The 13,567-nt window shown below is 38.5% G+C and overlaps 1 protein-coding gene across 1 annotated transcript; it reads left to right on the top strand.

Annotated features, from left to right (window-relative positions):
• Window positions 1-1,684: 1,684 nt before the first annotated feature.
• Window positions 1,685-13,060, top strand: bgnb (biglycan b). Its single transcript, XM_004070489.5, has 8 exons — window positions 1,685-1,975; window positions 6,578-6,842; window positions 9,252-9,364; window positions 9,872-10,085; window positions 10,217-10,327; window positions 11,125-11,218; window positions 11,617-11,755; window positions 11,858-13,060. The coding sequence occupies exons 2-8, from the start codon at window positions 6,593-6,595 to the stop codon at window positions 12,053-12,055; spliced, it is 1,119 nt and encodes a 372-aa protein (XP_004070537.1). The 5' UTR covers window positions 1,685-1,975; window positions 6,578-6,592; the 3' UTR covers window positions 12,056-13,060.
• The last annotated feature ends 507 nt before the right edge of the window (window positions 13,061-13,567 follow it).

Raw genomic sequence — 13,567 nt, 5'->3', positions numbered from 1 at the left:
TATTGGACTGGAGGGCTGGGAATTTACTGATAAAATATAAAGTACTAAGATCCCATTAAGAAAAAGTACTAAGAGATTCCTCTTAGAACCCTGATAAGGATCTTAAAGAAACACGTGTTCAGATTGGTGTCCTCTCTTTGGCTCACATGCAGGCACAGGGAATACTCACAGTCACTGAAAAATAAAAAAAGCAAGTGGGTGTGCTAATCTCTTGAGACACGTTAGCTCAACACTTAAGTAGGGAAAAAAAAGTTTAATTTGGATGCCAAGCCCTGGAGCTACAGACCAACACCATAATCAAGTGAACCACAGCGAGAGGGAGACGGGCACACAGAGAAAAATCGAATCCGCTAAATGAAAGAAAAACAGGAAACAGAGAAAAAGGCAATAAAAACTGCAAAAAAAATATGATATCAAAATCTTTGCCCTTGCTGAACATTTATTTGTCCTGTGTTACCCATCTGTCATCCTGCACTTTTAGAAAGAAATAAAGTTGAAGATGATATTGATCTGAACAGCAATTAAAGTGATTTAATGGGATTTTGTGCTCACAGTACCATTGATAAAGCATGAACATCTCTAAATATTTGTAGAAATATTAAATAGCTTGTTCCCAAATGAGGTGGCTCGCCAGCAGTGCAGGAGAAAAAGCAAGACAGTAACTGGAAAAGAACACTTTATCCTGCCCGAACAGGACTTAGCAGAAAACAAATTAGAAATACACACACACACACAGATTTTATGTTTTTAAAATCCCTCAGAAAATAAAAAGACAAAAACAACAATTCCGGAGAAGGGTTCAAGCTTAAACATGCCTGGAATTTTGATTTGTGGCTTTCTTGTTATTTTGCTCTTTATGCAATATATAGTTGTAAAAACAGTAGGCATTTCAAAGTCTTCACCAAGGAAAAACAGTGCTCTACACATGGAAAGTTTGTTAAATTCCCCACTTTTTGCTTAGTAATGCACAGCTAAGAAGGACAGGTTAAAAGGATAAGCCTGCAATCATTGCAAAATGTTTGCCTTTAAATTTTTTAGAAAATAAGATAATATGACAATAAAATACCCCAAAAATGAGCATAATGTCCTTTTGTCCTTAAGGCCGGAACTTTATTAGCCTGGACATTTCTGTTTTTATAGCAGCAAAAAGTAGATAAACGTCTACCGAGCCTACCATTTGTAAAAAAAAATAAAAATAAAAAATCATCAAGGAAAGATAAGTCTCTTTTACTGCATATTGTATTGGCTGTCACTTAATATGACCTTTTTGTTTAACTGTTTGTACATATAAGAAATAACAATTGAAGGTTTTAAATGGGCTAAGATGTAAAAAACTGAATTAGACGATAAACTAACTAAGCTGATTTGGATTTATTCAATGGAAATGCACAAATTGTATGGATTTTATATGATCATTTGCTGTTTTGATCTTTTCTTGCCTGTTTTATCCGAAAAACACCCGAAAATGGCTTTTTGGTCTGAGTTTTTGGTAAATAGAAGTGAATTCATCCATCTTTGTACTTTGGAACTGGTTTTGTTGTTTCAGTCCAGACACATGTGTGAGGCAGTGGAAATATGTCACTGTCATAATATTTAGCCTATTTGTTTACTCATTAAACGCGCTTTTCGGTTTCCCCCTCCTTCTCCTCCACCTCCTCCTCTTCCTCTTTTTCATCCATCCGAGAAAGAGTAGGAGCAGCTGGATCGTTAACTTCGTGGGTTCAACTCCACGACACGCAGCCGTGGCTTTGACGTGACCGGGACGCGCACTGACACGTTTCGGAGCAGAGCGCGGGTCTGCAGGAGCTGTGCGTGGATGTACCGGGATCACTGGGATTCATTCCACTTTGTCCTGAATTAAATGAGATTATAGGACAGTTGTGCAAAAAATAAACTGACCATCCAGGAAAAGGCGCTGAAATTCACTTTTTTGGGGGCAAGATTTTGGAATTAATACCTTGTTTCTACTGAGAAGGTAGGCAACTTTAAAACATTTTTTGGTGATTTTTTATTCTAATGAGCAAGAATTAAACATTTTAATTCTGTTGTCTCATCTTATGTACATAGAATAAAAAAATGTGAGAGAAAAGAAAAGATTAGGTATATTTATTTGGCTTAAACATTGATATGAATGTTTTGGTGCGCAATGACATAAATAATGCACGAGCATGACACTGAATGAAAAGGTTGCATATAATGATTCTGTAATCTTATATTAATTTAACTTGTTGCATCCTTGCGTGCATGGTGTTCTTCCAAACGAACACTAGATGGCAGTAATACTGTCCAAATGCCACTCAAGTATGATTTACAGGGGAGAGAATTGGAAAATGATCTCAGTAAAATTTGCTACTAAGTTCACTTCAGAGTCTGCAGTGTTCAGGTTAGTTGTGACTTCAGGTTTGAGCATTTAGCTTTGGATCCCAAACAGATCCTTTGGAGAGGCTTATTTTTTATCTGGTACCCTTTCCAGCCAGTTCTAACAACTTCACATTAGATCAGGCATAGGAATTTTTGGGTAATGCTAAAGTGGGAGCCTAACAATGATGCATTTTTATACTATTGCCCAAATTTCACTGTGCCAATAAAATAAATTCTTGATCAAATGCTATTGTTTCTTTCTTTTTTTACTCACAAACTGTCAACAAACGTTAAAATCTTTTGGCTGAGGCCCATCTACCTGTAGGCACAGATTCTATAAAAGATTTGATTTTTACTTCGTCTCTTTGTCTGTTTCTCTGCTCAGCATTGGTCCAGTTTCATCTCGATACCACTGAGCCGCTTTGTTACCACATCCAAGCTAAGTGGCATAACAGGGGCTGCCAAGCAGGTCCTTTTTTTAGAGACAAGTCACAAAATTACAGCCGTATGGGCAGTTAAGCTCCACCCGAGTGCCCTTACCGGACCCGCCTAGCACTAACAGTCTTTAAGTCTGAAGAGGGCCCACACAAAAAAGAAATGCTTTTGTGAAAGGGATGGTAGAATTTCATGCAGAAACGTTTATTAGGCCATTGACACATTTCTTGTTTATGAGATTATGTCTTCCAGATGTAACATTTGAGCTGATTTATACATTTTTTTCTTTTTTCATAAGAGTTTCTTACAGGACTTTTTGAGCTCAGAGCAACAAAACTATTCCATCCTGGAATTTTGTGCAAATACGTCTTCATATCCCTGCAACACTATATTAAGAATTGTCCAGTGTTTTGTGCAGAGTCAGCCTTTGCCCCGCGTGATGATCAGAGTCAGTGTGGACGTGGCGGCTGCCAATACATATGTGTTGTGGTGCCAGCTGGCACGTGGCAAGCTCCCTGCCCCACCTCAGCTGTGCCCACACTCTTCCAGTAGTGTGAGGAAGACAGCATGTGGTACGAATTGCTACAAAACGAGGCAGCTTTGCATGTCTTCATCAATAATTTCAGGTCTGGTGGATTTTGTCAGCTGCAGCTTTGAGGGTTTGTAGCGCTCCCAGTGAGGCATTGAGGCATGGACCAATGAAGCAGGATTAATAAAGATTTAGATGATTTTACTATTTTCTGATTCTCAGTTCATTTAGACAAAAAAAAAACAACAACAAAGGTTTGTTTTCTTTCTTCTGACCACAATCTGGGAGGAGCAGACTTTATATAGTTTATATAGTTTGAATTAGCACTTGGCGAGCTTAACAAAGGTTGTCTGAACTGTCTCACTATAACCTTTACGTCATTTCACTGAAGCTTAGTGTATGCAGGGCGTTCATGATGGATGGTGCACACAGAAATCCCATGAACAAAAAAACACTTGAGAAGAATGTTTCTTTTTGAAGTTGGTGCCTTCACAAAGACTATTGTGTAGTTTGGTCAGTCCTATATAGCCTTCATTGTCTCTGTTTTTGCCTGTAGCATGCTGTTTTTAATTGTTCTTGTGTAAAGCAGGAAGACAAAATAGTCATAAATGAAGCCCCCTAAAGTTGTGGGTTTTGTCAGTTTTAGCCATCTTGAAATGTGTCTGTGAGAGGGACTGACACCCTTGGCATCAGATTGACTTTTTACTGTTTTAGGTAGCTGTCTATATTTTCTAGAACTAAAACAGGAACAATATCAGTTTCAAGACATAATTAGGTTTTGTAAACTCATTACTTTGCATGGATTAATCCCTTTCCAGACAGGCAACAATACAAACTACCATGAAAGTTCCTAAAATGTACTTAAGTTACTAAACTAAGTAAGGTAGAATACAAAGTACCTGAATAAAGATGACTCTAGGTGTCAGAAAATGCACTGTCACTGTCCATGTGGACCTTTTGGCCTCTGCTGACACCCAACTCCCACAATCTTTGTGAGTCTGCTTCTTAATTGTCATTCTACGATCTTTTTTTCTCTTTCCATCCCCTGGTCTGACGCCCTACTGCACCCTGTGAACTCACAATGACACAGACACTCTAAAATATTCTCATATTCATTCATTCATCCATTAAACCACTCTTTGCCTTTGGGTGGGAGAAACAACAACAATTAAGACCAAAGCTCTCGGTTTGTTTTTATCTCAGCCCCGGATGTTTGACAGCTTGGAGCTAAATTGAAGGGAAAAAACAGGAATTCATGAATACAAACAGCAGAGCCTGATCAACATGGTTGGGACTGTGTAAAACGCTGCTTGGTGGTAGGATTTAGCTTCATCTTAATGTTGGATAAACCTTTTGCTGGTGACACACTTTCAGTTCTGAGTTATTTTTTTGAAAGAGAAAGACGTAAAAAAGTATCTGAAGTCAGAGCTCAGGAGTTTTAGATTGGCACAGTTGTCATAACGATGCAAAGTATATTCTGCAGCAATTACAGGTATATAAATAAGTCTGGTGGTGTCTTTTGTGTGTAATCTGGGTCTTTTTGTGTTTCTTCATGCGTTGACAGTCACTGTGTGATGCTGACACTATATGCTGTAGTTCTGCTCCTTCGGCTGCATTCTTCTGGTCAAACCAAGGCCAACTGGGCTTTTTTCTTTACTGCAAAATGGTATAATTTTGCAGCTATTTTTGTAAAAGGGAGCAGACTGCTGAAGCCAGTTTTTAAGATACCAGGCCAGGTTCACACCATGCACACAGCAAGCTGTGCTGTCTTAAATGTCCCCTGATGAGGAGAAGACTACGTAACACGAAAATGAAAAGCAAAAAAAAACAACAAAAAACAGTTCTGCATGTTAAGGACACACGAATTAAAACTAAAAAGTGTGGGGAAAATGACAGTTTTGTTACCTATAGATGTGTTATTTTTTTCCACTAAAGCTTAAAAATAATTTAAACTACCACCGTGGATTGCTTCAAAAAAGCATCTGTTAAGATGCATAGTTGTGAATGAAATGTATAAATAAATTAATTTTATTAATAAACCTTAAATTATTACTTCAATTTTTATAAATGTAGGTGCTTTCCGAATGAGCTTATTGCAGCAAATATATAAATATGTCATTATAAGGATGTTTTTAATGAATTTGACTTAAGATAAGGAATTATTTGCACATCTGTAGTGAGAATGAGGAAATCCAAATCACTTAAAAATGTAATTTCTCAAAAGTCTTGCAATATAAAAAAGTAGATATTTTTATTGGAATTGATGTTAATTAGAGGGGATCAAGATGTTTATGCACCCATTTGTCAGGTTGGTGCAGTCAGGATAGCTCCACACAACACATGCACACACCTAAAAGTGTGTGTGTGTTGTGCAAGGCTGTGACATCATGGTGCGTGTGCTTCGTGGCTACATTTGCAAACTCAGATGTCAATGGTGGCTTTGTTGCAAAGATTTTTTGCAGGAGTAAACTTTTCCCATTTAGGTGATGTCTTTTTTGCTCAACTCTGAGAAATCGTTATATGACACACATTTGGGGACACTGTGGTGTGGTTTAAAGAGGTTTTATTCTCAGAGTCAATTCCTGGCAAAAGTGACCGGGGGAATGAGTGCATTTCTCCTCACCAGCCTCCAGTTCCAGTCTGCCTCTAAGGTGTGGTATAAACAGAAAGACCTTGTAATTAAGAACAAGCAGACCATTTCATATTATTTTTTTTTGAATACTGTACCCACATAGTTAGATTAACCATTAAATTGCCTACTGTCATTCATGAACAACTTTGCTGCTCTGTGCATGCTTTTTAAAATTTGACTCTGAGATTCATAAAAGGACATTTTATGTTTACATTTTCTCCTTTTTTTATACTAGTTCCCAATGAGACACATATAGTTGCTTCAGTTGAGTATCCTCTATTTGATGTTTGAATCTTAGCTCTCGTTCTCTTAGCCCTGCTTTGACACAGTGTTTCTTACTTTAATAAAAACAAAACATCTAGATTTGTAGTCATCTCCACTTCACAGATACTGTATAAGGCACTGAAATATCATGGAGATAACAGCAAACTTCAATATCCTGCAGATGCAAATCAAACCATGAAAAATGTCTATACAGTTGTCTTTCATAACTCAGAGCACTAACAATGTAGAATCTTGGTGATTTGTTTGGTCATGGGCATTACTGTCCGTTAGATCTAATAGAATGTGATATTTTTGTGAGGTGAAACTGATGCTTCTCTGTCCTGGTGTTTTCTTAGGTGTCTCCATCCAAGATGTTGCTGCTTCGCTCCTCCCTGCTGCTGCTGTGTTTGTTCCAGCTGCATGCTCCGTCCTCTGCTTTGCCCTTTGAACAGAGAGGCTTCTGGGATTTTTCTCTGGACAGCATGGAGAACATTGGGAAGATGGCAATGATGAACGATGAGGAAGAAGGTTCAGCCATGGAACCAACCCCCTCTCCCGGGATGCCCATGTGCCCCTTTGGCTGCCACTGCCAGCGGAAGGTCGTTCAGTGCTCCGACCTTGGTTAGTAACAGTGCGTGGGAGGTAGGCCGAAGACCTCGGATAACCCAAACCTTGTAGCCTGAGAGGGTTAAGTCCTCCTTTGCTAAGTAAGCCACGGGAGGAACTTCTCCTTTGGGGTAATGCTGGTGTGTTTTGACAAGGAGAAGAATCTCTTTGAGGGATTTTGTGTTCCAGACTTTGTTTGTGGGAGACATGGTGTGAGAGAAAAATGAAACTATACAAGGAGGGAAAAGTAGGATGAAGGAAAGAGCTTAATCTACAAAGAAAGATGGGTGTATAAGTGACAGCTACTTGTACAATAGGATCATTTTTAGGGAGGCCATTCTAAATTCACTTATGCTTTTAGTCTGAGGATTTCATTGGTTATTTTACTTTCGAGTCATACACAGAAACTATGAAACCAGGATAGAGGAAAAAATGCATTTAATCCCAAAAAAATGTCAAGTAGCAACACAGGAAAAAGTCTCAGGAAAGATTATGAAAAAGTTTCTGGACTTGGATACAGGATTAGGATTGCTACTTTTATGGTTTTCCTTCGACCAAAGTTTAAAAATTTAAAAGACAATTATATACTTCTCATTTCTTAATAATAATAACGCAACATACCTGATTTAATTTCCATGATGTTTAAAGAATTTAGGAATTGAATATAAACTAAATCTCTTAAAATTACTCCTCTTTAAGTCTTAAGTTTCTCAGTGTTTTACGTGCTGTGTGACGCCAATAGGAGACCTATGTTTAGATATAATAATTCTGTCAAATCATAATTCTACTAGCTCTATATATTCACTGTCCCTGGTCTTTTAGCGGCAGGCAAATGTGGAAGCGTATAATTTCGGAGATGTCAAGTGCCTATTTAGAACAGATGTATTTTGGTAGTGGCGTCTGCCTCCTGGTAGTGTGCATCCCAGTATGATGTTGAGTATTTGTATTGAAGCAAACTGGGGTTTTGGAGGGTGCGAATGTTGTCAGTTGGTGGTTAAAATGTGAGATTTGTGGCAGATTTGAGTGAAGAACTGTGACTTGGGGTTTAGAGGATTTAAAGGATTTACTTAATCAGAGTCTTGAGGAACAGCTCTTTCTTTTGTCGAGATTGTTCATGGCGTCTCCTGGATGTGATGAAGGCTCAAGGTGCAGGTTTGGAGGTTTCCTGCAGGCAGGAGGCCCATCAAACAGTGCAGGTGCAGACTGGATGGCTATGTTTCCTGCCCCATGAATCCACTGGCTGATATTCTATACACTCAAGAACTTCACTGCAATTTTTTTTTAATTTTTACAAAATAAAATCATGAAAAAAAGCTTATTTTATTATAAGGACTAAATATCCAAAAGGAAAATTTATTTTTTTACCATCATCTTTTTGGGTTTTTATTTGCAGGCAAACTTGATCATCTCTGTAACAAAGCTGTCATTTTTTCAGCATTATGGTCTGTCAGACACTGCTGAGGGTTTATTCCTGTGGGGCGCGGCACAGCGGTGGCTAAAGCACACATCTAAGGTTAACTATTGCTGTGCAGCTCCAGCGCTCAGAGGGTTAGATGTGGTTGCCGGCTGACTGGATCCCAGTGGGACAACGGATGCTGTCTTACCAGTGGGTCTTGCTGAATTATGGTCTTGGTCCAGAACCAAGTTACACATCCACTTACCACGTCTGACACACTTGACCACGTCTCTATAATGTGGACCCGTTAATAACTGTTGGCTACTGTGCTCAGTGTTTTGAGTAATTTCCCTGAACCTCACCAAGTGCCATAACACAGGTGTTTCTGAAAAGAGGCATCATGTCAGCTTTTAATATCTGGTTGCTACAATACAAGGTTGAAACTATTAGTTGGAGCCGATTTAGATTTCTCCTAAAGTAAAACTGTATCAAGTCCCAAAGAATCCAAAACTGAGCTCAGCTTTGCCACTCATATTTAAACACTGTGATTGTATTTTTTGTATGTGTCAAAATGACGCCCTCCTTTTTTCCTTGATGTGTGATTTGGTAAGGGTATATTTCTCATCCTCTGTGACGTCTGTCCAATTGTAACCAGATGGGAAAACATCTGGTGTCCCAATTTGGTTTAAGAGGAATTTCTGACAGTTTGCATATGTGTGTGTCCCCTCCCTCTAATGCTACATTGACGTCGCTGTGTAACCTCCATAGTTGTGTCTACCTCCACCTTTCATTGAAATAATAGATGAGGAGAACCAAAGTACTAATTTGAGATTGTGTGGGAGGGTCACTGGTTTGATTTTCAGGGCTGATGGAGCTGTGACTATTTATTTTGTCTGTGTCTGAGGAGGATATCCTAAGAGCTTGCCAACTGAAAATGAGCTGGTTTTAAAGGGCTGCTTGACTGTCACTCCTGGAGGCTTTGGGTGGAGAACGACTCCAACCTTTGTATTTCTTGGTGCTGTATTCAGGTTTGACGGAGGTGCCAAGAAACATTCCCCCAGACACCAGGTTCCTGGACCTACAGAACAACCAAATCAGTGAGCTGAGAGAGAATGACTTCAAAGGCCTTACGGACTTATATGTAAGAAACACAGAAGACACATAGAAGGCTCCACCCGCTATCAACTAAGCAGAAGGCACACATGCAGCTGACATTGGCTTTACTGATGTCATCTCATTCCACGATTCCTTTTGGGGTTGGGAGCTTCATTTCCTCTCTTTTTCACTCGGCTCCTTCTTGCTCTGAGAGCTTTAATTGTATTACAGTTTGAGCTGGAGTCCACACGGGAGAGGTCAAGCTCTCTTAGCAATAAAACTGTTCTCATCTCTGACCCACATTGAGGAGAACTAACCCGAAAGCAATATAAAGTCTGGCATCTGTGGAAACCCATGTCAGGACATTACACATAAAACGTCTCTTTCAAAGGGTGTTCATTGCTTTCATGTGTCTCCATCTAGTGCGAGGGTGGGAGATGACCAACTTTGAACTGTTAACCCACTCACACATGTACAGTGAAACTATTAAGAACCTGTATTCACTGTATTTTGCCTATTGTATTGATTTTTCTGAAGTACATATTTTTTTCAGGCTCTGTCTGTGAGGAATAACATCATTTCCAAGGTGCACCCCAGAGCATTTGTTCCTTTGAAACGGATGCAGAAGCTCTACTTTTCAAAGAACCTGCTCTCAACTATTCCAAAAAATTTGCCAGCATCTCTGATAGAATTGAGGATCCATGAGAACCGCATCAGGAAAGTTGGAGCTGGAAGCTTCTCAGGACTGACCAACATGAACTGCATAGGTTAGAAATGCTAGGCTGCATGCTAACATTGTCTTTACCACTGTGAATAACTTAGGTGAATAACTGGAGAGAATAAGAACATTTTGTAGGCACTAAAAGTTTGTTTTATTTGTTTTATTTTTATTTTGCAGAAATGGGAGCAAACCCCATCCAGAACAGTGGCTTTGAACCAGGAGCATTTAAAGGCCTGAGACTGAATTTTCTGCGCCTATCTGAGGCAAAACTAACCGGGGTGCCAAAAGGTAAAGCTCACTTGTCTGCCTAAAATGCTAAGATGTTTGCAATTAAATGTATGATGAGTCAGATTTTATTCCAAAGGCTCACTTATGTAGCTGTTTTAATGCGGGATACCTTGCAGTAAAAAAAGAAGCTGAGCAATGTGGTTATATAAACCTAAGAATTATATTTGTGAGGTTTTCTGGCCATTAATAGCAGAATGTTTCATTTTTTGTGCTTTTTATCAATGTAACAGTATCATTCTTTAGTTTTACATAGAAACAAAATAAATCAAAGAGGAAAACAATACTTTTGTGAGCTTATAAAGGATGTATTTGCCTTACCCCCTCATTACCAAGCAAAACCCTGTTGAAGGTCACCCAGGTTAGAAAATATGTTACGCAGTGTTGCATTTATATTTGTCTGGAACTGTTACATCACAGACTAAGATTAAGTTCGTATTATCTACCCCCCTTCTTCTATTCTCTCTTTATCCGTATGATATGGAAATTTCCCTACTATGAAATAAATAAAGAGTTTTCTTATTTTATCTATCATGCACTTTTTTCTGCTGATCTAAAATGGATAGAAGCTTTTTTAAAAGGAGCTTACCCACATAACTAAGGCACAGGAATCAAACGATTCTCTCTATTTTCAAAATTCTGACAAAACTATATTATTTGCTTTTTAATTAATATTGCAATAAACTTATGACCCAAAAACTGAAGTGTAGCTTTGATGTAAAAACACCAAATGGTTTGCTGCAAATGATCCAAGTTTCCATTTCAACTGAGGCTTCACGTGTTTGCTTTCTGGCTTGTAGATCTCCCTGACAGTCTCCACGAGCTTCATCTGGATCACAACCAGATCCAGGCGGTGGAATTGGAGGACCTGAGTCGATACAAAAATCTCTACAGGTCTGCCCCCTCTCTAAAACATTATGCTGGAAAAGCTCTGGGGTTCATTGCCTCTAAGCTCTCCTTTTTACAGCCAGCAGTGCCCCTCAAGGGTAGGAATACAAATTACACACATGTAGATGGAGCAGGAATGCTGGCTTGCTCTAAAAAAAGTCATTCTAAATGCACTCATGTCATCCTCAACACAGATATTATTTTGCATTACAAGCTCAAATGTCAGCAGCATCTTAATTTATTAGGAAAACTGCTACTTTTTTGGTTTCCTATACATCCTCTGGTCATTCCCTTTCTGTCTTGATTGTCACAGGAACATTGTCAGATGTCTTTGGCGTTCATCTGAATTTGAATCACTTATGAGGTGTTTCTTTTTTCTAACATTCTGTTTCTATTTTTGTTAGACTGGGGCTTGGCTTCAATAACATCCGCAACATAGAGAATGGCAGCCTGTCCTACCTGCCCATGCTGAGAGAGCTGCACCTGGAGAACAACCGCCTCACCCGTATTCCGCAAGGCCTTCCTTCCATGAAATATTTACAAGTTAGTCCATGAACCTTCGATTTTCAAGTGATTTTAGTTGAATTTTAACACACTCAGTAATGTAGTAATGTGTCTGAGTCATGTTACTACGTCTTTTTCTAGGTGGTGTATCTTCATTCCAACAGCATTAATCATGTTGATGTAGATGACTTCTGCCCCCGAGGATTTGGGATGAAGAGGACATTCTATAACGGCATCAGCTTGTTTGATAACCCCGTCAACTACTGGGACGTGCAGCCTGCAACTTTCCGCTGCGTCAACGATCGCTATGCCATTCAGTTTGGAAACTACAAGAAGTAGAAAAGGGAGATACTGGGAGATGAAAGTGAGGAGAAAGTGCTGATAAATAGAAAAGGGAGCAGATAAATAATTTAAAAAAAGAATTGAAACTTTAGAGATGGTTTAAAGGGAGTTTATATTTGAGATATTTTTTTCTTATTGTTTTTTTGTGAAGATGATGAGTCACAATGAGGACCACAAACTGAAAAAAAGTGAAAACCTAATATTTTAACTTGAAGTGAACAGATATGAAAGCCTGTGTAGAACTTTATCTGGGATTTAGCAATTTTTAAAATCAATATTTTAAACGTTTTTCAATCTGAAGCATGGAGAGGTTTGAGAAGAAAGATTATGACCCCTCTTCCCCTCTTTTTCTACTTCATGAAAACTGTAGACTAACAACTTGTGAGGCCTTTTATCCGATTTGTGTCTTAGAACTCATTTTTTTGGACAGAAATTGTTCTTCTGCAAACAGTTTGGTTAAGAATATGAGCAGAGGATAAGAAGCAGTCTGGTTTTTGGAAGGTCTTTTGCTCTGGGCTTTGTTGCAACATCACAGAAATCATAGAATACTCACTTCGGCATTTTATCAGTTAATTCAGAAAATTACCTTTTTTTTTGTCTCATTTGGTGCCTAACATACTTTCTTGTTAAATTCTTACTGTTTATTGTCTGCCTTTGCAAATATTAGCCACCTGAGCTGTAATCTGTTGCATTAATAATGTATTCTCTCCTGGAACACATCCTCTGTGTTTGGAGAGAATGAAGGTATTTCATTCACACATGTGCTACACACAGCAGTAGTTTATTTGCATTGTTTTGCACAGTTTTTTCTGTTGTTTTTCTGCTTCAGGGGTGCATTACTGGTTCAGTAAAGGTGGGTGGGTGAGGGATTTGCGTGTTTACATACATAGACATAAAGAAAACGACTTTGAGTTTTATTGTGTTGTGCTGTCTCTTTTCTGTAATCTTGCATCCTGCTGCTGCATGTGAATAAAACATTTTAGCCTGCTGCATTCAGCCAGAGACCGGTGATGCCCTTATGGTATAATCAAGTGCAAAACATTTAATGAATGATCCCTAAACTCTTGTACATATTTATTTTTATTAGCTGATGATCTTTGAATACAACACTGTTCTGAAGCCATACATTTGTCATAATTTGAATCTTTTTAATAGTTTTGAGTTTTTTTTCCTGAAACTGTTGGTTGGTAATATCATTTCATAACATGAAATGTACAATTTCATTGAAGAATTTAGATAAAAAAAATACACATACATAAGCAAAATATCAATCATATTGAATATAAGCCTATCAAGATCACACATCCACGGAAATTACACATTATGGGGATGCTCTGTGAGCCTAATCTTTTGATTTTATGTCACAAAAGTGGCTTCTTCAGCAATAAGTTCTGGACAAACAATGAATGGCATTACAGGGATGGGGTGAGATCTCTGCTCACAATAACACCTCAGCAGAATATACAATAACGTCAATGCATTTTAGTGCCATTGCTGGTTTCCAGCTGA

Source organism: Oryzias latipes, chromosome 7, assembly GCF_053564925.1.
Source record: "Oryzias latipes strain Hd-rR chromosome 7, Olatipes_Hd-rR_3.1".
NCBI classification, from domain to species: domain Eukaryota; kingdom Metazoa; phylum Chordata; class Actinopteri; order Beloniformes; family Adrianichthyidae; genus Oryzias; species Oryzias latipes.
Note: the sequence above shows the minus strand (reverse complement) of the source record. Positions and strands in the feature narration are given on the sequence as shown.

Excerpts from the sequence above, each read along its gene's own strand:
- bgnb (XM_004070489.5), top strand. The coding sequence starts at position 6,593 with ATGTTGCTGCTTCGCTCCTCCCTGCTGCTGCTGTGTTTGTTCCAGCTG. Across the intron at positions 10,328-11,124 it reads ACTAACCGGGGTGCCAAAAG|ATCTCCCTGACAGTCTCCAC; the intron begins GTAAAGCTCACT and ends TCTGGCTTGTAG. Across the intron at positions 11,756-11,857 it reads CTTCCATGAAATATTTACAA|GTGGTGTATCTTCATTCCAA; the intron begins GTTAGTCCATGA and ends GTCTTTTTCTAG.